This window comes from Gambusia affinis, linkage group LG16 (genome assembly GCF_019740435.1).
Source record: "Gambusia affinis linkage group LG16, SWU_Gaff_1.0, whole genome shotgun sequence".
In the NCBI taxonomy this organism is placed as follows: Eukaryota; Metazoa; Chordata; class Actinopteri; order Cyprinodontiformes; family Poeciliidae; genus Gambusia; species Gambusia affinis.
This window is the reverse complement of record NC_057883.1, coordinates 6,227,798-6,251,296: the sequence shown is the minus strand read 5'-3', so window position 1 is coordinate 6,251,296 and position 23,499 is coordinate 6,227,798. Positions and strand designations below refer to the sequence as shown.

The following is a 23,499-nucleotide window of genomic DNA, read 5'->3' as shown; positions in this document are numbered from 1 at the left end:
ATGTACATTAATGGTTTATTGTACCTGCAAGTCTTGCATCTCGGTGCGTAGTTTGGCTTTGTCAGCAGACAGACAGTGACTTTCTGGTTTGGATGCAGATTCACTTCTCTCCAGGCAGGACACAAAGTTTGACAGCTGCTTCTCAAACCTGATTAGGAACAGGAACACTTCTGTCTTAAACTGCGAGATTAAAATCTCAGTTTACACTGTTATTGTGTTGTTTTCAGATTAAGCCTTAAGAAGGGATAACTCTAGACAGTGAAGGATTACAGTACGTCTACAATCTGCCAAAGCAGAGAAAACAACAATGTCTGTCTGGCAGATCGTCTATGTTTCATTTTCCTTTTTATTTGCTTTATAACTTTCTGACTCAGCTTTTATGTAGGAATTTGAGTGTCTTCTGAATGAGGGCTTAACACTAATGCACATCACACTATTGAGATTTTTAATAACGCTTCTCTAGTAGACAAGATTCCAATAAAACATGCTGAAGTTTGCAGTTTGTTGCAAACATGTGGATACATTTGCAAGACATTAAGTGTTTAATGTTAGTTGAAAACTTGCAAAAAGGGAAACAAAATATATTCAAAAACAGTTGATCTGTTTTAAAAACCTTCAAATTAAATTTTTTTAATGAAACTATGATAAAATATAAAAACTGTAAAAAAAAAAACCCAAAGTGGTATAGATTCAATCATTTCTTCTTTTTTTTTTTCCTCCCCTCCATGGGGTCTTTTGTGGGCTCTAGTGTCCCTTAAACAACAGTAGGCTGACAGGAAAGTGGGAGAGAGATTGGGGGAAAGACATGCGGCAAATGTCGTCGGGTCCGGGAATCGAATCCGCAAACCCGGACTCAAGGCCTCCAAACGTGGGTCGCGCTATCCCCTAGGCCACCGCAGCACGCCCAGATTCAATCATTTCCTAATATATTTCTGCATCTTCATATGTATTAATATAATGACTATATAGGTTAAGTTTATATTTACAAACTCGTACTTTTGCCACGTAGACAGTAGGTTTTCCAAAGTGCTCTGCTTGTCCTTTGCTTCCTCCAGGGCCTGTTCATAGCTGGTGTTCAGCTCCGCCACAGCCCGCACCGCACACTCCTTGTCACTGACTCGTCTGGCACTAGCTGACAGCGACAGTAAGTTGCCCTTCAGCTGCTCCAGGCACTGACAGACATCCTAGGTAACAACACAAGACATTTGCAGTTCCCGTGACACATGAAAGAACAACTAGCAGTCCATTATTTTAAAAAAATAAACCTGTGTTTATTAACAAAGAAGAAAGCAGATCTTCATACCATGTGGCTCAGAAGGGCTTTGTAAGTCTCAGATGATGAAGTGCAGGATTTAACAGGACTCTCCAGTTTTGCATGAAGTTCACAAAGAGACGCTTGTACCTTTAAGAGAAGCAAGATCGAAACGAATATGTACGCTAATGCCAAATGCAAACGTTATCCTGTAAGAATATGGATAAATGTACCAACCTCGTTCAGGTTCAGTCTGAACTTTTGCTGGTGAGAGGAGCTTTCCTCCAGCTGCCCATCAAGTGTCTGAACGCTCTCCTTCAGCTCCTCCCAGTACCTGCCGATTTGGGTCAGACGGGCTTTAACGCGAGCCGCCTCGCCCGAAGACACAAACTGGGCCAGCGCCTGGGAGTCTGTCTCCAGCTGCGAAAGGAACTCGGCTCGGTCTTGAAGTTCTGCTCCAACACCCTGAGAGGCAAAAACGTAGCAAAGTCAAAGATTAGCTTAAGCACAGTCCTGTATGAACAAATGCTACTTAATTTCTTGCTAGCTTAAACCTAGCAATGTTTTTGTCTTGCTAAATATTTATACCATTCTAGCTGTAACTTATGGCAGTTTCCATCCATCTTTACATGAATTAAGATTACTCAATCTTAATTTACAAGAAAAGCAAGCCCAGTTTTAAATGGAGGACGAGAATTTCTTTTTAAGTCTCAACTGACTAGGGAACGTTTTGTATTTGCTGTGTCAAATCCTGAAAATGATTTCTGACCTACTAGCCAGATTTGAGAGTAGTGATAAAATTTTGGATTAGGACTTTATACTTTTCCTTCCACGTCATACTTATGCACCACTCTGTGTTGGTTTATTACATAAGATTTGCTAAAAAGTCACTGCAGTTTGTGGTTGTAACAAGGCAACATGTGCACATGTTCAACAGCTGTGACGACTTTTTGGCGAAAATCCCAGAAACCGCAGCGGGTTCCTCCCCTCCTCTGGGTTTAAGACGAATAATGATGTGCAGCACAGACAGTCTACCAGTACATGACTAATGTGGGCTTTAAGCCTCATTGATTTCTGACATAGAGTGCCGTTTCTGTGGCTCAAAAGAACTGTAGCTTAATGTTTAACCATATTTTACCTTAAGTGCTTTGATCTGCTCCTCAAGAGACAAATTAGATGATTTTATTACATCTAGCTGTCTCTCCTTTTCAGATATCCACGAAGAAAACGATTCAAATCCAGTTCCAAATCGATCCCACTGACTTTTCATCTCTTCCAGGTTCTTGACCCTAGGAGAAAAAAGAGAGAGCATGTGTAATGAGATTGTCCCAGTTAAAACATTATTATAACGCTTTATTAATAGAAGAAGTCTATAAACGTACTCTTTCTTCAGGCCGGTGTCTACTTTGTCCACCTGCTCACTGAGTGAACGAGCTTGTTGCAGAAGCAGAGATTTGTTTTTTGGACCAAGTTGTATTTCTGCTGCTCTCTTCAACAAGGTGTTCATGTGTAAGACCTCCGCTTCACACTGCTTCAGCATCACCTGTTCACAACACGGCACAATTTGCATCGCTTCCAGAGAATCCTCCAAAATTTCCCTGGTACTGTAAGGAAAAGGTCTCAGCAGACTGTTTTAGCGTTCTTCTAAATGTACTCACGTTTGCTTGGTCCAGCTCAACGGCAAGGCTTTCTGGGCTGCTGAAGTTAAGATCTCTGTCGATTGTGGAGCGGGCTTTGTTGACAAACTCATTCACTGCTTCCTGCTGACTGTCAAACTCCTGCCAAGCAGCCAGAGTAACCTGAAAAACACCAAATTAAAAAAAAACCATTGTGAATGACAAAACTAAAAATATTAATTTTTAAATGATCAGTGAAAAGTAGTTCCCATTTGCCATCAGTTAATGGCTCTAAAATCCAAGTAATAGGTGTGTGCTATTTGTGTTATCTGAGAGTTGTGACTCTTAATCCTCGGCTTCCTGGTCGTAATCTGGTGTTACACTTTGGCTTCAGCATCTAAAAGCTCGTAGAATCTTGTTAAATATATCTTGACTTGGTTGTTTTTTTTTTCTAATTTCAGGAATCGAAAAAGGGAGACAGAAATCAGTCAAAACTAAATCTGAAAGAAGTGTCAGTTAAAAAAGACAAACAATTGATTTGTTTTGTTTGTGTTTCATCGAGATAGATCACTGAATGCTATCTATAGCTTTCTAAATTATCAATGAAAAACCTTTTCTTTTTCAACTGGTAATTGGACAATTTATTTTCAGGGATGAGCTCCAAGTCCTTTAGGTTGGAAAGCCTCCCTGTAGTCATCGTAATCTTCATCTCTCTCCAAGTATTCAGATTCAACTCTGAACCCTGGCTGCGCCGCTCCAAAATGCTTATATTACATCCAGTCAAAAGGAGAAGGTTGGTAAAATCAGAGGGAGTAACTTCAGACCTAAATCTACCTGCAGTGTGGAATAAAGTTGTTGGAGATAAAATTCTGTCTTTGTGTGAGGCTGCATTTTATTTTATTTATCTTTTTTTTTTTTACAGATTAAGCTAAAGAAATGAAAACAAACTGTGTTTTTGCAGCTTGAAGCTGCCAAAGCACATATTATCCCTAAAAGAAGTGGGTAAAAGAGGGGATAAAGAAATTTGTTATTTATTAACTAAAGTTGAAAGAATGTGGTGGGACTGTAACTTTGACAAAACAGAAAAATGACACATTTCTGATTTTCAAAAGTGATTTATAACAACAGTGCTCACCTCAAGGTTTTGCTCCTGTGAGTCCATACTCTGCTCCATTTTGCTCACGGTGTTTTCTAAGCTCTGCAGGTCCTGCTGCAGAGTCTCTCCCAGCCCCTCTTCAGACTGGAGCTGCTGGCCTCTGGTGATCAGCTGCTGGACATCCTTCCTTTTCAGCTTTAGGCGCTTTAACTGTTGCTGCGGGTAGCCGAGTACATTCACAATATTGAGTGGATTTCATTAAACAGGAACACAATAAGTGAATAAAAAAGAAAAAGATCAAATCTGCCATGCAACACCTGGTGAACAAGCAGAAGTTGTTGGGCTTCTCTGGAAGTAGAACAATCCAGTATTTTGGTCGCCTCGGCCTGCGCTTCTTTCTGCCCTTGAACCAGGTCATCCAAGGTCGTCTGTACTTCCTCTCTGAACTGCACACAATCCCCCACTGCAAGCACCATCTTCTCAGCCTTGCAAAGAAATAAGAGGAAAATAAAAATGGTGCCTTACCCACTGTTTACAAAATTAGTCGAGAAGACATTGATGGAAAACATAAGAGTCAGATATTACTGCTAAGTATTGCATTTATGGTACTAGTTGTGATTCTCATCCATTTTTCCTCACTCATTGTTTTCTATCACCACAATCCCCCCCGATTCCTCTGCACTCAGTGTGTTTGTATTCTTTGATATGTCAGTGTGTGCTGCTTTTCTTCCTTTCAGCTCAGGTTAGTTCAGGACTTTTTTCACTCATACCACAAAAAACTTCAGCCATTCATGCCAAGACCTCTTTACTTGAGTTTACACAAGTTATTTAAAGTAGTAATCTTAAATTCTCCGTTTGTTATTATGACACTGATGTATTACGATTGACCTCTAACAGAATTATATGTAGCGTCAATTTTTTATTTTATAGTATAGATCACATGTTACATTCAAATTTCATTTTGGGCCACTATTTTAATGAATCTAGTAATTGGGTATATTCAACTACTTTTGCAAAACTAAAACTTAGGACTTATCTGAAATTTCAAGCACCACAATTCTTTCATGATATTAATGTTCAAATTTTGCCATTTTGCTCTTCAGGTCTTCAACCTTTGCTTCATATTATGCTCTACCCTTTAAAAAATACAAAAATAAAAATCATCAAATCATCTATGGATGTACTAAGCTAATAATTTATTTAAAAAAAATTTAAATTACACTTAAACATTTTAAACATTAAATATAAAGACATGTTAAAAAAATCTGTCAGTTTAATGCTTGGAACCGAGAATGTAATAGTCCACCAACTATTCACATGTAAACATCCCTTTGCCTGCACAGTATAGTGCAAACTGCTATATCAATTGTGATTCAATATATTGTGCAGCTCTAATTATATTCTCCACATAGTCCTCTAGAAATGAGTTCACTGCCTTCAACAGCGGAGAGGAAATTGGACCTAAACGTCTCAGAGGTCTTCTAAAAAACACACGAGTGACTTACCTCAAAGAGAGAGGCAAGAAGACCTTTAAAATCAGCGGAGAGCTTGCTCAGAGTGCTCCCCTGCCTTTGGGCATCACTGTCAGCACAGATTTCAATTAATACAGCCATACGGGCTTTCAGCCAAGCAAGGTTCCCCTCCTGCAGATCTGCATCATTTCTCAGCTCCTGCAAACAAGAGCAAAAGTTGATGAAACTAACGCAGGCAGAAAGTGTCTTCCTCATAGTCTCATCTCCTCAGGAGTGACACTGAGAAGTGGGCATTATCCTGCAAACGATAAACCGTAAAAGGAGCATGGCAAAGGCTGTGACTCACCGCTATGGTCGTTTTCACCTGATTGTATTTTCTGGGGTCGCTGGCTCGGTTTCTCAGCAGCCTCAGCTGGCTTTCTTTGGATATGAGCCAACATGAGAGTTCAGCGTACCTGTTTAGCAACATGAAAGGAAATAAAGAAACCAATCAGAAAAGGGGGGGGGGGGGAAATAAAAGCTATACATGCATTTTGGCTAATAAAAAAAAAAAAAAACTATTATGAAGAAGCTATGTCTGACATATTTTGAAAGTTCAAATGCATTTCTCACAAAGAAATATATACATATGTTTGTTTTTTGGTTTTTAAATATATCACAATTAGGTTTAGAAGTGAGTATCAGGATGTGATGTAACAGATAAATTATTTTCAGTAACACGGTTTTACTGTTTGTGCAGATATCGTCACACTAAGAATACTGCAGAATGCAGCTGTGTCTGTAAAAAGCAGTGGAAGAATATGAATCACTTGGGGTACGTAAGAAACGCACCGTCAGTCATGCAGTTGAAACACTTCTAGTTTATAGATTTTCATCAAGAGGAAGAGAAAAACTTCAACCTTCTTTTCTTGCTAAACTGGTCTGACAAACTAAATACTTTGTTGAAAATACTGCACCTTGCATCGTATTCTTTCCATTTATCCTGGTGCTGCATTAACTTCTGATGAGTATTCCCAATTTCCTCCTGAACCTCAGCGAAGTCCCGTCTTGCTGTTTGCAGAATCTGGTGAGCTGGGTCAGCCTCCGGTAGCTTTTGGCAGAGCTCCTCCATCAACTGCAGCCGTTTCTCGCAGATGGCCTGAGGGCCCTTCTCCCTAAAAAACGCCTTTAAAAAGGGCATATTTCACAGCAGAACACATCAGTACAACACAGTGACCCAGGAAGAGCTTCAGTTCTTTTGATTGAGGAATATCTGTCAAATTTTCACCTTCCATTTTGTCACATTGAAACCACAAACTTCAGTTTTATACAGTTAGGGCCAGAAATATTTGGACAGTGACATAAGGTTTGTTATTTTAGCTGTTTACAAAAACATGTTCAGATATACAATCATATATATAATATGGGCTGAAAGTGCACACTCCCAGCTGCAATATGAGAGTTTCCACATCCAAATCGGAGAAAGGGTTTAGGAATCATAGCTCTGTAATGCATAGCCTCCTCTTTTTCAAGGGACCAAAAGTAATTGGATAATGGACTCTAAGGGCTGCAATTAACTTAGAAGGCGTCTCCCTCGTTAACCTGTAATCAATTAAGTAGTTAAAAGGTCTAGGGTTGATTCCAGGTGTGTGGTCTTGCATTTGGAAGCTGTTGCTGTGACCAGACAACATGCGGTCAAAGGAACTCTCAATTGGGGTGAAGCAGAACATCCTGAGGCTGAAAAAAAAGAAAAAATTCATCAGAGAGATAGCAGACATGCTTGGAGTAGCAAATTCAACAGTCGGGTACATCCTGAGAAAAAAAGAATTCACTGGTGAGCTTGGGAACTCAAAAAGGCCTGGGCGTCCACGGAAGACAACGGTGGTGGATGATCGCCGCATACTTTCTTTGGTGAAGAAGAACCCGTTCACAACATCAACTGAAGTCCAGAACACTCTCAGGGAAGTAGGTGTATCTGTCTCTAAGTCAACAGTAAAGAGAAGACTCCATGAAAGTAAATACAAAGGGTTCACATCTAGATGCAAACCATTCATCAATTCCAAAAATAGACAGGCCAGAGTTAAATTTGCCGAAAAACACCTCAAGAAGCCAGCCCAGTACTGGAAAAGTATTCTATGGACAGATGAGACAAAGATCAACCTGTACCAGAATGATGGGAAGAAAAAAGTTTGGAGAAGAAAGGGAACGGCACATGATCCAAGGCACACCACATCCTCTGTAAAACATGGTGGAGGCAACGTGATGGCATGGGCATGCATGGCTTTCAATGGCACTGGGTCACTTGTGTTTATTGATGACATAACAGCAGACAAGAGTAGCCGGATGAATTCTGAAGTGTACCGGGATATACTTTCAGCCCAGATTCAGCCAAATGCTGCAAAGTTGATCGGACGGCGCTTCACAGTACAGATGGACAATGACCCCAAGCATACAGCCAAAGCTACCCAGGAGTTCATGAGTGCAAAAAAGTGGAACATTCTGCAATGGCCAAGTCAATCACCAGATCTTAACCCAATTGAGCATGCATTTCACTTGCTCAAATCCAGACTTCATACGGAAAGACCCACAAACAAGCATGACCTGAAGGCTGCGGCTGTAAAGGCCTGGCAAAGCATTAAGAAGGAGGAAACCCAGTGTTTGGTGATGTCCATGGGTTCCAGACTTAAGGCAGTGATTGCCTCCAAAGGATTCGCAACAAAATATTGAAAAGAATATATTTTGTTTGGGTTATGTTTATTTGTCCAATTACTTTTGAGCTCCTAAAATGTGGAGTTTTTGTAAAGAAATGTGTACAATTCCTACATTTTCTGTCAGATATTTTTGTTCAGGAGTGTGGTCTTTAAATTAAACGTTACAACCTGCACTTGAATTCTGTTGTAGAGGTTTCATTTCAAATCCAATGCGGTGGCCTGCAGAGCCCAACTCGCGAAAATTGTGTTACTGTCCAAATATTTCTGGCCCTAACTGTATCATGTTATTCAATTGTGGCCCAGTTGTGAAGTATGAGGAAAATAGGATGCATCATTCTCAGCATTTTTTACAAACAAGTCCAAATGTTTTGGCTAAATGCAAACCATGATATGCCAAGAAAAACCCAAGAAGGAGCCATCTTGACATCTGAAAGTTGTGGGTTCGTTTCTAGCTTCCTCCTGCCACATCAACCCCAAGCTGACTTCCAATCTGCAGATCGGTGTATGAATGTCTGCATGTTTGTAAGTTCAGTCGGATGAACATGGCTCTGATGAAAAGCGCTTTGAGTGGTTCTTATTACTAGAAAAAAAACAGAAATTCAGCCCATTTACCATTTAACCATTTTAGTCTTTGGATGTGCAAAGCTGGAGGAGATTGAGCATAAAGAGTTGCAGCTGTAACTGCAATAAAAGATGGCTTTGTAAAGTACCAACCAGGGTGGCCTGAATAAAAAACGTCTTTCTCCTTTCATTTTAAAAAAGCAAGCAATAAAGTGAAGGTGTTGGTCTGTCACGTTAAGGTCTCAATGAAAACTTTGACGTTTGTAGGTTAAGTGGCAAGAATACTTCTGCAGGGCACTGTAATCTTTTCCCCGCTGAAATAAGCACCATGTGTTGGTTAGGCAGCAGTGTTGTGTTCACCCTGTGCTCCTTGATGAGCCTCTCACTCCCCATGTTAGCCAGGTGCCGGTTCTCCCGGGTCAGCTCTGCTTGGCACTCCTGCAGCGACGCCATCAGCTTGCTCCTCTCACCCTCCACCTTCAGGTGCAGGAGGTGAAACGGGGCGTCTGTCTGTATATCCTGAGGTAAGAGGACGACATTCATGAAGTCGGCTCTCTTATTTATAGAAGAAAAAGGTTTCAAGTCACTTTCTCACAGCTAAGGTGTTAGGGAAATACAACTAAACTCTACAATTATGTTTGAATACGTATTATGATAGAACTATTACAGAAAAGTGAATATATTTAAGTATTTAGAATATCTTTGTGAAGTAAAATTGCATCTGTAAAATACCAATATTTATTATTGCAAATTATGTAGTAATTTGTATATATTTAATGGATTAATTTAAACCAACCTTCCAGTGTTTGTGCAGCTTTCGAACTGTTTCCTGCAGCGCCTGCTGCTCCTGCTCGGGTAAAATATCTGTCAGCTCATCACAAGCCTTAAGGAATGAATTTAAAATCCGCTGGTCGAGCTGTCCGAAGAACTCCTGCAAACAACGCCGAGATTTTTTTTTTTTCAGGGTTCACATCCCATCTGAGAGGCAGCAGGTCTATTAAACATGTATGTGCATCAACCTGGTTGCTGGGTCACAAAACACACGTTTCCTTTTTAGTTCATTCCTATAATTTGTTTTGTAAACATGCTGAACGTTGCAGTGAACTTGTAACTTTACACCCATTAATTTCATTATGTTGTAGTTGTTGAAAATGCACAATAGGATTTGATGATTTGCATACAGTCTGGTCCTGAAAGGTGACAGGTCAAATTAAGATTTCCCTTCTGAATGCATCTCATTGAGTGAATCTTATGTAAGCATATAATTAATATGTTTCTCTTTGGCCTGTTTAACCCAGGAGTCTGCAACTCTTTGGAGCTTCCATTGTGTCTCTTAACTTTGATTAAAAAAAATAATAAAGAACTAACTAATGTTTTTAAACATAAGGTAGATATAATAAATGCAGTTTTAACAGTTTTAATGGAATAACTTCTTTTAAATATGGACTAAAACTGAACCTGTATGCTAAAAAAAATGGAAAGCACACAGAATAATGTTTTAGTAGTGCTGTAGTGACTGATGATGCATCCATGTCGGTTCCTCCCTGGATTATCTTTGCTTTAAAATTTGCAAAAGAGAAAATTGGAATCATTAAAATTTGTATTAGTGCCTCAAATTTATTCAAAACTAGAGATCAAAGGTCAGCCACACATTTCTGATTGGTGCACTTATTGTAATTATGACATTAAATTAAAAAAAAATAATAATACTGAACCAATTAATTTGATTAAAAACACTTCATTCTGTAAAAATAGCCTTACAGTGTGTTTCTTCAGCAGCTCCTCTGGGTTGCCTCTTTCCGTCAGACAGCTCTGTGCCATTTTCAGAACCTTTTCCAGCTCGACTCGTGATTCGTCAAACCTCTTCATCAGGCTGCTGTTTGCCTCCACGTGCTTTCGCCACTCTGTAGATTCCCTAATCATGTTCTACAGGCGATCAAACAAGTCATTACTTCCCTGCCAAGGCACCTCTTTAGACATTAAATAAAACTGTCTTCGATTATGAAGGTTACCTGTGAGGAGGTCTGCAGGTCTGCCACTCGTTTCTGCAGCAGACTCATGTCCATGTGCTGGAGCGTTTTACTGGTGCTCATCACTTTTTGGATGGTTTGGTGGTTTCTTTCTATTACTGTCAGGCACTTCTTACAGCTGTGTGTGAAGGTCGCCAGCTCCTATTTAAATGAATATCGACATATTGTTGCTTTAACACTCAGCTAAAACCAGACAGTTAAGAAGTTTTATTTAACATTTCAATCCCTCTGCATGACATTTATCAACGGTGAACTGTAACGGTTACCTGGCATTTCTGCTTAAAATCTACTGGTCCCTCGGAGTCGGTGGTGCTGGTGATGCGACTAGCCTTCTCCAGAGCTTGATAGAAGCCTGTGATGTTCCTCTCCATTTCTTCCAGTGGAGGTAAGAGAGACTGAGAGTCCCTAAGCAGAGGCAGACATCTCTCCCTAACCTGATCGGAGAAAAAGCATGTGGAAAAAACGTAAACACGACCTGTTATTTAGAGGAAACATCATTTCAGATGCATAGTTCCTTATGAAAGTATCCACACTCCTTGAATTTAACAACCACAAAACTGTATAATTTATTGAGAATTTATGTGACAAGCCGTAAAGAAGAGCAAGAGGCCCGTGGTAACTCTGGAGGAGCTGGAGAGAAACAGTTCAGGTGGGAAAAACTCCTAAAAGGACAATTAGCAATGCACTCCACATGTCTGGCTTTTATGGAAGAGAAGGAGGAAGAAAGCCATTGTTGAGAGGTTTTGGCTAACATGACATGTGGAAGAAAACTAACACAACATCCCACCTCCATCTGATGGAGCTTGAGTAATTCTGCAGAGGAACAGGCAAATATTTCAGTCCTAGAAAACTGGCACTGAAAACATTTATTTCTCCCTTTACTTCACAATTATGCACTACTTTGTGTTTGTTTGTTAAATCAAACTTCAATGACATACATCAAAGTTTGTGTTTTTAATGAAAAGGTCCAAGGCACACTATTTATTAGCACAAAACAATGACTTATGTCCACAAAGCAGAAGAAGGCACAAAAACAGTAACGTGTGAAAGTTGTTGGACCCGAATAACTAAAAGATCCCTGCAGATTATATTGGCTCTGGGATTACAAGATCCTAATTTAACAATCTTTTATCAGTTCTTTGCAAAACAGCACATGCTGACACACACTCACCTTGCCGAGCTGCTCTTTGATCGAAGCCATCACAGCCATCATTTGAGAAATCTCCTCCTGTGGAGTGTCTTTGGTCAACAGCTGAGCTGTGCGGCTTGCTGCCTTGGAGGCCGCTTCCATTGCTGGCACTTTGTGCTTGATTTCCTGTCCCAAATTAAAAAAGAAAAAAAGAGTCAAATAACAACATACAGAAAAGAAAGAGACAGCACAGGTCTAAACTCAGAGTGAAGGTGATGGTCAAACCTCAACATCTTGAGCGAAGGCTCTGACGTTGAGGAAAGACACTTGAATAGGAGCGGTCATCTTCTCATTGGTGGCATCCATGAACATCTTTAAGGTATTAATCCCGTCTTGATAGTCTTGCCTAAGTTTATCCACTTCATCCGCTCTTGCATACTGAAAATGACAGAGGGAAGGCACAAGTATGTCATGCTTTCTGTATGACTTCATAAATCTGTGTCTGCTTGGTGACATCGAACGATTCCTGTTAGCAAATCCTCACATTAAAGTGCACAGAGCTTACATGTTTGACTTTGACAAATAGCTCTCTCCATCTCCCGTTCAGTAGAAGAAGCTGCTGCTTTAGATCTCGAGAGACGGTTTCGTCGCACGTTTCAATGAGGAAATTTCCAGCATCGTTCATGTCCATGTGCTGCTGGATCCAGCGAGAAAGGTTTCTGAAAAAATCCTGACACAGAAAAGAAGGACTAAAAGAGGGCCTGACGACACGAGACAATCTATTTTAATAGGAGAACACAAATCTGAAAGCAGAATAAATTTATTTAAATGTACCATTCCCTGTTGTTGCCACTCAAGTCTCTGAATGTACTTACACGCTTGGCGCTCTCCGACTTGTTGAGCATTTGCTCAGCGTCCTCCAGCCAGGCCTGCAGGGATGCCACGGTGCTGCTGTACTTCTCCCAGTTACAGATCACCTCTTCCAGCATGCTGCGAACACTTCGGACCTCCAGCGCCAAGTTCTTCCACTGAGCTGTCGTTTCAGTCAGGAATTTGCTCACGCCCTCCGCTTCGTCGACTGGAAATGGAAGCGGTTTACTTTAGTTTAGATTATAAGGTGCCTATTTACTGTTGCTAACTTGCAAAAGTATTAGTACTAGTGCTCACTAGTACTTCCTGAACATTTTCACATTTTGTGTTAATACAACCGCAAACTTCAATATATTTTACGGGGATTTCATGTGATAGACCAACACACGGTGTAGTTGTAAGACAGAATGAAAACGATTAAAAAAAAACAACTTTTTGGTTTGTTTTTTTTAACAAATAAAAGATTTTTAAAAATGCACCCTGCATTTGTGTTTATCCCCCCTCAATACTTTACAACAGGGGTGTCAAAGTCAAATGGACGGAGGGCCAAATAAAAAATTTAGCTACAAGCCGAGGGCCGGACTGATCGAATGTTCATTGAGATTTTTTAAATGACGAGGTGGGGGGGGTGCGCGCGTTGTGAGGATCGAACAGAAGTGCGCGCGTTGTGAGGATCGAGCGGGTGGGGGGTGTGTAGCGTTGAGAGGATCGAGCAGAAGTGCGTTGTGAGGATCGAACAGGGGGGTTGGGGGTGCATCTCGCATTTTTCAGACGGGGTGCCGGCTTGCTGCGGGCCGGTTCTAATATCATCCCAGGGGCCGTAGAAAATCTTCTCGCGGGCCGGATGTGGCCCGCGGGCCTTGACTCTGACATATGTGCTTTACAAGATCACCTCTTGCTACAGCTGTAGTCTTTGGTGGTGTGTCTGTAGCAGCTTTTTTCATCCAGAGAATGAAATTTCTGCATGTTCTTCTATGCAAAACAGCTGAAGCTCAATATGTTTGAATGGAGAGTGTCTGTAAACGTAGATATTCAAGTCTTTCAGAAGATTCTCAATAAAATGTCCTCCCGACATGATGCTGCCACCACCATGTCTCCCTGTGGAGACGACGTGTTCAGGTTGTTGTGCTGCATCAGTTTTCCACCGCACAGGGAGTTTTACATGTAGGACATGAAGACCATTCATTTTATGCTTTGGATATTATTATATAAGCTTGTCTTGCTTTAAACTTCTCCAGAACTTTCTCCATGACCTTTATGCTCCGTTTCTGGGTCTTCATGATGCCTGTAAGGAACCTCACAAGTTTCTTACATGCATGTATTTCCATAAACAGAGAGCTTATGGAAATACATGCATGCTAACACAATTAGGTGACTTTGTAGGCAGTTGTTTGCACTGGATTTTATTTTCATTTAAGAGGACTGAATCTGAATTCTAGTCGCTTTTTCAGGATTTTCAAGGCTAAAAAAAAAAACTATTAAAAACCACGTATCATTTTCCTTCAGTTTCACAATTACACATTGGTTTGTGTTGGTCTGTCACATAAAATCACAACAAAAAACACTGAGGTTCAAGGTTGTGATGCGAGTTCAGGTGGTATGAATACTTTGGCGAGGCACTGTAAATACTGCAAATGATTTTGCTTGCTGGTCCTTTTGTACGTTGCAGTGTGTTAGGACTGTTAAACATGCTAAAATACCACTCCAACTACAGTTACTCCTTCATGCATAATAAACCATGACCTTTTATTTTTTGGAAGCAAAAGATGGTTGAAGCCAAAAACAGACCGAGAGTTAAAGAAAGGAATGGAAACAGGCATGTTTTATTTCGCAAACATCATTTCTGGACTTACCTTTGTTACAGGTTTTAGTCCCTGTAACATAAAATCGATAGACCAAACAAATGCTCAGTTTATAAATCCCAATATATCATAATATCCAGTAAGATAAATGAATTAGAATCTCACTTGAACTGTCAGACTTCACATAAACCTCTGCAGCTTGTTTCAGGGCTGTGAAGATGATCTCATACTGGTCAAAAAACCTGTGGCCTTCAACAAAACTCTACAACAGAAACAGGAAAACGATTCGTTACATATACTTATTCGCTCTAACAGCACACATCCGATGTAAATAATTCCAACTTACAAGGTAGCTCTGTAGCAGGAGTTCGACTGACTCCCGTCGGCCATATTTTATAATCCAGGACTTGAGCTTAGCCTCCGCCAACACCAGAAATGCCATCAGTCTGTACTTTATTTCCCAGAATTCCAGCTTTATCAAGTGAGAGTGTGATGAAGTTGACACAAAGTTGAACCTAGATATTAAAGGAACATCAAAGACCGTGTCATTTGCTGTGACAACTACATGACTACAGAGAAAAAGAAGCAGCGCCACACCTTTCTGCCATGTCCTGGAGCTGCTCGGGTGGCACCGGCACCCCATTGACTGATCTGTCCTTGTGGATCTGCATGAAAGTCTGCCTGTGGGATTCCAGGCTTTTCAATACTTCCTGCAACACAAAAAAAACACAATCATAGCCTCACTAACGTTTGTCTAATTAAAAATGCCAACATCGATGGGCACGCAGACACTTCACCTTGTGCTGCTCCAGTTTCCTGTGCAGAACGTTGGCAGTTTCTTCATGAACATGTTGGAGGGGGATGTCCTCTCTCAGAGCCATCTCCGCTCTGTGAAGCCAGGCTCCGATCACTCCCAGCGGCCCGGGCAGAGACTTGTCCAGATGAATGTGCCAGTCCAACAGCTGCAATTGACACCCAGTGGAAAAAAAAAAAAAAAAAGATCAGACAGTGGAAGAAGCTGTTCTAAACACAGAGCTCCTGTATGTTCACAAGCATCCGCGCTGCAACAGCAGATTATTCCACTCTAAACAAGCTGCTGATGCCCAAAGAAGTGGAGTATCTAGTGAACGAAACACTCTCTGTTCCCACATTCCCACCCCCCAATAAACACAAAATCATTCAGCCCCTCGGCACGACACTGAACTTCACTGAAAGTGAGGAAACAAAGAGATTTCTTTTAATTGAAGAAAATAATAAATACTACAGGGGGGACATATTTAAAGGGAACATATCCTGCAAAATCCACTTTTGAAACGTAAATGTTTTTTCTTTTTGGGTTATATTTTTCAGTCTGTTCGTGTTTTCTCTATTTTCTAAAGCGTTTTTCTTGCATTTGCTGTGGAACTGCTGAAAAAGTCATGACTTCAGACTAATCAGGTTTGTGAATCTGTCACGTTTTTTTTCCTCAGAGCAGTTTTGTAGTCCAGTTGTAGTTATACCAAAATTGCAAGTAAACAAGTCAGAATGTTCAATTCTAGCCTGAACCAACCCACAGGATTCCTTACATGTTTTTTATTTTAAAAAATAGTAATAATGAATGAGCCATTGTATTAAATTAATGGGAATTCACATGAATGAGCAGGAACATATGGGAATAAATATGGATTCAAGCTAAACTATTGATGTTTGGGCCTTAAAGGAAAATGTAAGTAAAGTTGGAGAAAACATATTTAACCAAAATCTGACAAGATTTTCAACAATTCATCATCAATTAAAAAACAAAAATGTAATTAGTCAGCATAACTCTACCACTCTATATCCTATAAATCCTGCTAGGAAGAATGCAGCATAATTACCCGGGCAGACAAGCGGTCCCAGGCCTGTTTGACCAGAGCTTGGTCCACTGACAGCTTGCCTTCCTTGTGAACAGGCTGGAGCAGCTGATCCGTTTGCTTTTTCTTCATCTCGTACTGCACGTGAAAGTTTTTGAATGCCTGCAAAACACAGAGACACAATTACTGCAACAATGTTTTCTTGTTCAAAACACGGAAGCGTTTTTTCACCTTCCTAATCAAACTCACCTGGTATTTGTCAGTGAGGCTTCCTTCTGTAGCCTGGGCACGCAGCAAATCTCTCTCCAGCTGATCCAAAAACACCTTCAGCTCTCTAAGCATCTTCCTCTCTTCCCTCTGTCACATTCAAATGATTAGCTGCTTAGTTTAAGCTCAAACTGAATCCGAAACCAGTTTTTTTCCTTAATTAACATGCCACTGGCACACTTAAATGACGTTTTAAGACAGAAATGTAACGGTAAGGTTAAAAGGTCTGCATTAAAATTAACAGCTCTGCACACAGAAGCAAGAACTGCATTAAGAGAAACAGTTAATTTTAGAAACAGAAGTAGAAAAAGCAGAGATAGATACAAGTATGATATTAAAGCATACGTTATAGTAGAAAAATCAAGCATTTATTTGAACATACCTCAAGCATTTGCTCTATATCTTGAGGAACAAACTTTCCAGGAAAGCATCAAAGCAAGCATCAGAGAGAAATGCAAACACATCAAAAAGGCATAAGAACAGCAAGGAAACAGAAGGAGAGTGAATGGAAAAATGAGATGAACATGCCGAACAGAAAGCATGCAGTACTCTGACCTGAACCCTCACCTGAAGTACTGACACTGACAATGCAAAAGTTGGAATAGAGCCAAGAAGCAGCTTGATGTACAAAAGAAAAGTGGATGGTGAAAAAAAAAAACAAATAAGTCTGTGATGATACAAAGTAAAGCATAAAAACTCAGCTGTGTTCATGCATCGATTTCCATTAGAGGCACACAGAGAAATCAAATGGTGACCAGAATCTGGAAGTCTGAACATATTCCAGCAAGCTTGCTTTAGGAAAGGTCAGAGATGCTACATCTGCTACACATTTCTGATCCGTGCATTTCTAATGCCTGTGATAATAGATCAAAGCTGTATTCTACCAAATGACAATTTGAATTTTTACACAACTTAAAGAACTAAGCAGCAAATAAAGCAGATTTTAGTGCATAGCCTCTCCAGAGGGTCTTTTTCTTTGTCCATACATATTCAAATAACACAGGAGTTTTAGGTTTATTGACTGGAGGAGACATGGAGTAAATATTACTTCATGTCCTGACATAAAAAAATGTGCTTTCTACTGCATGACCTGGATTGAGAAAATGGTAAACTTGAACAAAGTACCTCATCCTGCTGTCCGTCACCCTCAGAGTGTTGGGGGTTTGGGTAATGCTTGAGAAACTGAGCCACATAAGTCATGATGGACTTTTCGTCTGGCTTGTCGACATCCACATCTACAGAGCAACACAAACATGATCTTAATCGCTGCTTTAATAAATCTTGAACAGCTGAAGAAAAGCAAAGCCTTCAATAAAACTGAAGTGCAGAAGCAGGGACAATACGGCAACAAAGGTTTTACATCTGGCACCAACTGAACAAAAGACATTCCCTCAAGAGATTAAATCTGTTGAGGCTGTCAGCTAATTATACATGTCTACTTTTATCCACACTGATGGCCTGACACTACAAATCAGAGCCAAGCTCCTGTAGCCACATCCATCCTTATGCAGCTCTGTGTGTTTTAAAGCATCTTCAGTCGTGTCTGTAAGTGAAGCGAGGACTGCAGAGTCACTGCAGGCTGCTTTACTTCCCTCCACTCACAGTCTGCGCGATGGCAAAACGGAATTTTAATCCTCTGAAAGGTGACATTGGCCTTCTCAGTATCAAGAACGCTAATGTAAATCCGTTTGACAGAATTTCATATTATGTGTACTTCTGTCATATCTAAAAAATTTTTTTTTAAAAGCTGTTGACCAGTGTTACCTGTTTAGAATAGTTAGCAACGCTAAAAACGTTTGAGGCAAAAGCAGAAACGAAGAACAGAAACAAAGAGACCTTCAGGGTCCAGCAGGCGAGGAATGCCTAGCTCGTTCTCTGCAAGAGCAAAAGCTTCCTCTAAATTCTCCCTGTTGTTCCGCCGCCGCACCACTTCCATATCCACCAGATTGGGCCTGATGGCGTGAACTACCGCTTGAAAAGCGACGCCGCTACGCCAGCTGGGCCCAAAGTCCTTCACCTCGATTCCAAAATCCCTGAAAAACACAACGGTGAGCCGCTCCGGTTTGCAGGAGGACTGGATTAACATTTCTACTTTAAACTGGAAACCTCAAAAGTGTGACATACTTGGCGGCTGTGCACTGCACCCATCTGAGCAGAGCCTTCTTAGCATTGCCCTGAAATTTGTTAGTGACCTTCCTCTTCATGGGAGGGCTTCCTGTTTCACAGCTGGCTGTACTGTCCACAGACGAGTTGCTGTTGGATAACGCCTGTAGAGCTGGCAGGTTGCTGGTTAACTCCTCAATCTGGTTGAGAAAGAAACAAAACAAAAACAAAATAAAAGAATATAAGGGGGGACAAAATGTCAGTAACAAATATGCCTGACTGCTGATATCAGCTTCAGGTAAAGTTAGCTGTGTGAAAACGTCTTAGAGCCAATGAGTCTCAAGTTGTGGTACAAGTACATGCCTGTTGTATGTTGCCAAAGATGTTCAATGTTACTTAATGTAAGTCATCAAATGGAGCGGCAGCTATTTGTTACTATTTTAACAGCTTGAATGGTTTTTATAAATATATTCTGGCACAACCGGCCCTTTGAGAAGATTTGTGATTTGAAAAATGAAAATGAGTTTGAGAGCCTTGGTGTAGTGCCGATGAAAAATGATTTCTTTTTCTTAAAAGTTGGGTTGTCTTAAAATGCATGTCAGTATGGTGGTAGTTGGAAAAACTAGCACTCGCTACTTGGCGCAAAAGGTTTGAAGACCGGCACACATTGTGAAATTAACTGTAAAACTGAAAAGAACTTGAGCATCTCATGCTGTGGATGCTCCATATTATAAGAGCTTGACAGTAAATCCTGTCATACTTTAAGATTGCAACCATTTAGACATTTCTGATAGATTCTTTTAATTAGTCTTTTTTGGGTCAACTTGATATGGAATTACCTGAAAGTAGAGGATGATGGTCCATATCAAACCGAGGACGATGGATGGCCTCCCATCGGCAATGTCCGTGGCATGGATGTTGACAAGTTTAATCTAAAACCAAATCAAGAAAAAAATGTCAACACCATCATTTCTTTTTAGAGAGAGAAACCCAAAGTGTCTCACACATAATTTTCCTTGGTTTTCATTCAGACCAAAAACAGCAATGAAAGTCATCAAAGTCAAGCCTTTGATGCAGATAAGTAGAGTCATTGGAAGAGGCAGAAGCATGAGTGAGAAGACAACCAGATAAAAACAGATAAGTTGACAGAAAAGCAGATGCACTACTGTGATTGCAAACACTGCTCTGCAGAGCTGCGGCAACTTGCTGGATTTTAGTTTCTACAGTCGAGCAGCTAAACTGCAGCACAGAGCACACATCGGTCGGGTTCTACTCAAAATGCATAAAAATGCAGACTATCAGGAATACTGGCAGCTCCCTCCCAAGTTTGGCAAAATAGACATCATGCACTTCATGACAGCATTGCGTGTGACAGCACAAGGTGTTCAACAGCAACTGACCGGTGATCCTCGGTACACAGACTGAAAGCAAACGTGATGAGAAGAGAGATCACAACAATATAAGTTTCAGTCCTCAGGGAACCCGTCGGAAAGTAGGGCAGGAGATTTAGCCACGGGTTATGTAACGAAGAAATCCTGTCATGCCTCTGTGAACAAAGTGAATGTTTTACAGAAAGAGACACTAAATGCTCACTAACAAATATGCAACTAAACGTCATGTTTTCCAGTGAGCCTCTCAATCATTCATCTAAACGTGTACATGTTTTCATTTGTAGTGAGATATGGAGTTGTGTGCTGTTTTAACACATCAACAACAGCAGAGTAGAGAAAAAATCTAACCAAGGCATTGACAGTGAAACTGCTGCTTTTATCATCCTCTCTACTTGTCCAACTTTCTGTAACTATTTTATACGTTTCTGGGGGAAAAAGACCGAAAGAGCTATTTTCCATTTAAGTGAAATGTTAAAAGTGGAAGAATAAAATATTTAACAAGGAACCTTTATGTTCTATTATATCTTGAGACTGCAATTCATTAAACCTGCAAGACAGTGAGAGGTGGTGAGTCAACAGATAATAGGAAGGCTGAATGAAGTAAACCCTTTGGAGCGTTCAACTTCTACCTATTAATAAACATGATGGATGTGGGAGCATGTCAAGGTTTTCTGAAATCTAAGTATATTTTCAAGGAAATGGATCCAGAGGCTACTGTCTACGTAATGTTAGCCACTAACTGCTAACAAATTCTGATTGGTGCATCTTTAGTTAGCCATGACCACACAGGATACAGACATTAGTGTTTTGCTCTGGATATGAAGGATTAGTAGAAGCATTCTGCCTAAATGTTTAAGTGTTTCTGCACTTAAAATGTTTATACGTTTTGCTTCAGTATAATGCTATGACCAGAGTTATTTTTGCTTTTTTTCCCCACATTTTACTGTTGCCTTAGCTAAATCAATAAAAACCTGACAAAGAAAAATAGGCATAATACTACAAATTACTTTAATTTAAATGTGTTTCAACTTTCAGATAATTCACACTGGAATTATATGAGGTGAATTATCTGAAAGTTAATTCAGATAATTAACTTTATCTGGATCTTTAATTATCAAAATTATTAATAAAGTAAATTATGTTAGGGTTAGGGTTACAGTTTTTGACCCCAACATATTGTGGGTCAAATGTGTTGAAGTCCTGAGTCAATACTTGTTTAAAAACCATAATGACTTTTAGACTGAATAGGTGTTGGATAAACCACAAACACAAATGAATAAAAATTATGATGTTGTGAATTTATTAGATGTGCCAGAAATACTCTAATTAGTCTTCAGTTAAAAAGATAAGTAAATGCAAAGACGGTAAGATTTAGTTGTATAAATCTTACAACTAAAGATTTATACAATGAATACAGTCATTTTGACTGTATTCATTTTGAATACAGTCAAAATGAATGACCACACTTTCATTTTGTTAGTTAAAAATAACAATAAATAAATAAATAAAAATATGTTTCAAGAGCTTAATTAGGCTGTTTTTATTTCTCATTCACAGTTCAGTTTCCTTCTTTTGTGGTTAAAGGTTTTTACTGTCTTTCAGAAACACACATAAAACATGAAGCACCATAATTTCACGCTAACCTTTCTGCCTTCGAGGAATTTGAGTGCAGTGCCGATGTTGGAAACCCAGTGGATCCTTTTCAGCTGGCGGCCTTGCTCAGAGGGCTGAAGACAAAGAGGACAGAAATGTGAAATTAATAAGCAAGCCAAGGAAGCTTTGTTGTTCAGTTCAGTGTGTTTTGATCATAAGATTCAAATACACATAGAGACACTTTAATTTAGCTTTTTTCAAAATTACGTCTGAGACATAATAACTTAAGTGGAGCCAGCTAATTTTGGATTTTATTTAATAGGCATAAAATGCTTATGGGATCGGTCTGGGGATTTTAGCAAATCTATTTTTACATAAAATAACTTGTGAGAATGAATCATTGTGAGGAACGAATAGCTGAGAATCACAGTTAACTTTCTTTCAAAATTAGATTTAGTTTTGCAGAAAGTGAGTTAGTTCCAGGAGACCTTCATGTTGCAACACCTACATATAACACATCCAGGTTTTGGCAGAACCTTTGCCAGCTGTGAGAAGGGAAGATTTTTATCGTGGGTTGGTATGTCAAGCCACAACTGTCCCGTTTTCCAAAAAGACAGGCGTAGTGTTTCTAACTTCTGTTCACAGAAACCCAGTTTTGGAGAATCAAACAACAATGGAAAAAAATAGAAGTATGAAAAACCCCAAAGACGTTTTATCATTTTACAGAAAACAAGGAGGTTTGGATATATGAAAAAAAATTGTGTCAAACTATTAGCGTGCCCTTGAGTGTTTGAGGATGTGTGTTTCTTCAGTCAGACAGATGAACAGTAAGATCAAAAAACATGTGGTAAGTGCTTCTGACAGCAGAGAAGATCAGAAAAAATATTATTCAAAGTGATTCCAAAATAGATAACTTTGTTCTTCAAGACAGACCATGAACTGAATTGTTGTATACATTTAGGTTTAGTAAGAGCCATCATAAGTAAAAGTTTCAGATGCTTAGAAAAATCTGTTGATGACCAGAAAGGCCATGCAATGACTTTGATTTGCACACACAACTTTCATTATAACTAGGTTTGGCGGCCTATCCCAATAAAAAAGTTAATATTTTCAAGAAGTGGTCAAATTCTGATTAAATTCCACACAACACAAATAAACTCTTGTTTACCAGTCGTTGGCCAGACAGGACCTCCAGCAGCGCCAAGAGCTTCACCCCATCCTTAATGTCCTCAAACAGGTCGTTTACCTCTAGTGGTGGTTTATGCTGGCAGAGAAAAAAGAAAGCAAAACATGACAGTTTATAACTGTTAAGAGCTGAAAAGAAATGCTTGTATGCTATAGAGTCCCCACTGTGATAAAAAAAAAAACAACAACACAACATTAGTATTCTAGTCCATTACCAGGGATGAGGAGGAAACAAATGCTGTTGGTGAGAAACAGACTTGTTAGCAGCAACCACTGAGCCTCCCTGCAGCTGAAAAGATGGTGCTTTTTCCACAGCAGTGGCGCGATGCCCAGTCCTCATTTAACCCCAACAGGACATAGTCTCCTGATATCATCTTATTTACACATTTACAGCGTCACACAGCCTCAAAGAGATTAATTGACACTATAATCTATTGTTTCAGGCAAAATACATGCTTAATGTCCAAAGCCAAAGTTTAATTAAGAACCAAAAGTGCTGGTGGGAATACTTTTTTTGGCACATTATCCAGGTCACTTCCCAACTCAGCATACTGCGTGGTGGAATTGCAATTGGCCGCCTATTTGGGGCAAAGCAGTCTGAAGTCCTTCA

General features: G+C 39.9%; 1 protein-coding gene across 10 annotated transcripts in view; it reads right to left on the bottom strand.

Moving 5' to 3' along the window:
* The window catches only part of syne1b (spectrin repeat containing, nuclear envelope 1b), a 100,981-nt gene that overhangs the window by 66,239 nt on the left and 11,243 nt on the right, over positions 1–23,499 (bottom strand). For 6 of the 10 annotated variants that reach the window (XM_044142328.1, XM_044142336.1, XM_044142337.1 and 3 more), the window contains 37 exons: positions 22,873–22,968; positions 21,755–21,838; positions 20,121–20,141; positions 19,560–19,652; positions 18,742–18,920; positions 18,454–18,650; positions 17,743–17,852; positions 17,185–17,235; positions 17,000–17,032; positions 16,600–16,707; positions 16,375–16,512; positions 15,316–15,480; positions 15,116–15,228; positions 14,865–15,033; positions 14,684–14,780; positions 14,570–14,590; positions 12,722–12,924; positions 12,412–12,576; positions 12,132–12,284; positions 11,889–12,032; positions 10,984–11,151; positions 10,700–10,858; positions 10,449–10,613; positions 9,484–9,618; positions 9,048–9,206; positions 6,393–6,601; positions 5,783–5,891; positions 5,470–5,634; positions 4,282–4,449; positions 4,004–4,180; positions 2,911–3,051; positions 2,635–2,795; positions 2,391–2,541; positions 1,490–1,717; positions 1,304–1,402; positions 997–1,184; positions 25–148 (listed from right to left, as the gene is read on the bottom strand). In XM_044142328.1, coding sequence (XP_043998263.1) covers positions 25–148; positions 997–1,184; positions 1,304–1,402; positions 1,490–1,717; positions 2,391–2,541; positions 2,635–2,795; positions 2,911–3,051; positions 4,004–4,180; positions 4,282–4,449; positions 5,470–5,634; positions 5,783–5,891; positions 6,393–6,601; positions 9,048–9,206; positions 9,484–9,618; positions 10,449–10,613; positions 10,700–10,858; positions 10,984–11,151; positions 11,889–12,032; positions 12,132–12,284; positions 12,412–12,576; positions 12,722–12,924; positions 14,570–14,590; positions 14,684–14,780; positions 14,865–15,033; positions 15,116–15,228; positions 15,316–15,480; positions 16,375–16,512; positions 16,600–16,707; positions 17,000–17,032; positions 17,185–17,235; positions 17,743–17,852; positions 18,454–18,650; positions 18,742–18,920; positions 19,560–19,652; positions 20,121–20,141; positions 21,755–21,838; positions 22,873–22,968 — 5,046 coding nt within the window. The remainder of the gene's footprint in view (positions 1–24; positions 149–996; positions 1,185–1,303; positions 1,403–1,489; positions 1,718–2,390; positions 2,542–2,634; positions 2,796–2,910; positions 3,052–4,003; positions 4,181–4,281; positions 4,450–5,469; positions 5,635–5,782; positions 5,892–6,392; positions 6,602–9,047; positions 9,207–9,483; positions 9,619–10,448; positions 10,614–10,699; positions 10,859–10,983; positions 11,152–11,888; positions 12,033–12,131; positions 12,285–12,411; positions 12,577–12,721; positions 12,925–14,569; positions 14,591–14,683; positions 14,781–14,864; positions 15,034–15,115; positions 15,229–15,315; positions 15,481–16,374; positions 16,513–16,599; positions 16,708–16,999; positions 17,033–17,184; positions 17,236–17,742; positions 17,853–18,453; positions 18,651–18,741; positions 18,921–19,559; positions 19,653–20,120; positions 20,142–21,754; positions 21,839–22,872; positions 22,969–23,499) is intronic. The other 4 variants (XM_044142329.1, XM_044142332.1, XM_044142331.1 and 1 more) reach the window with 4 other exon arrangements.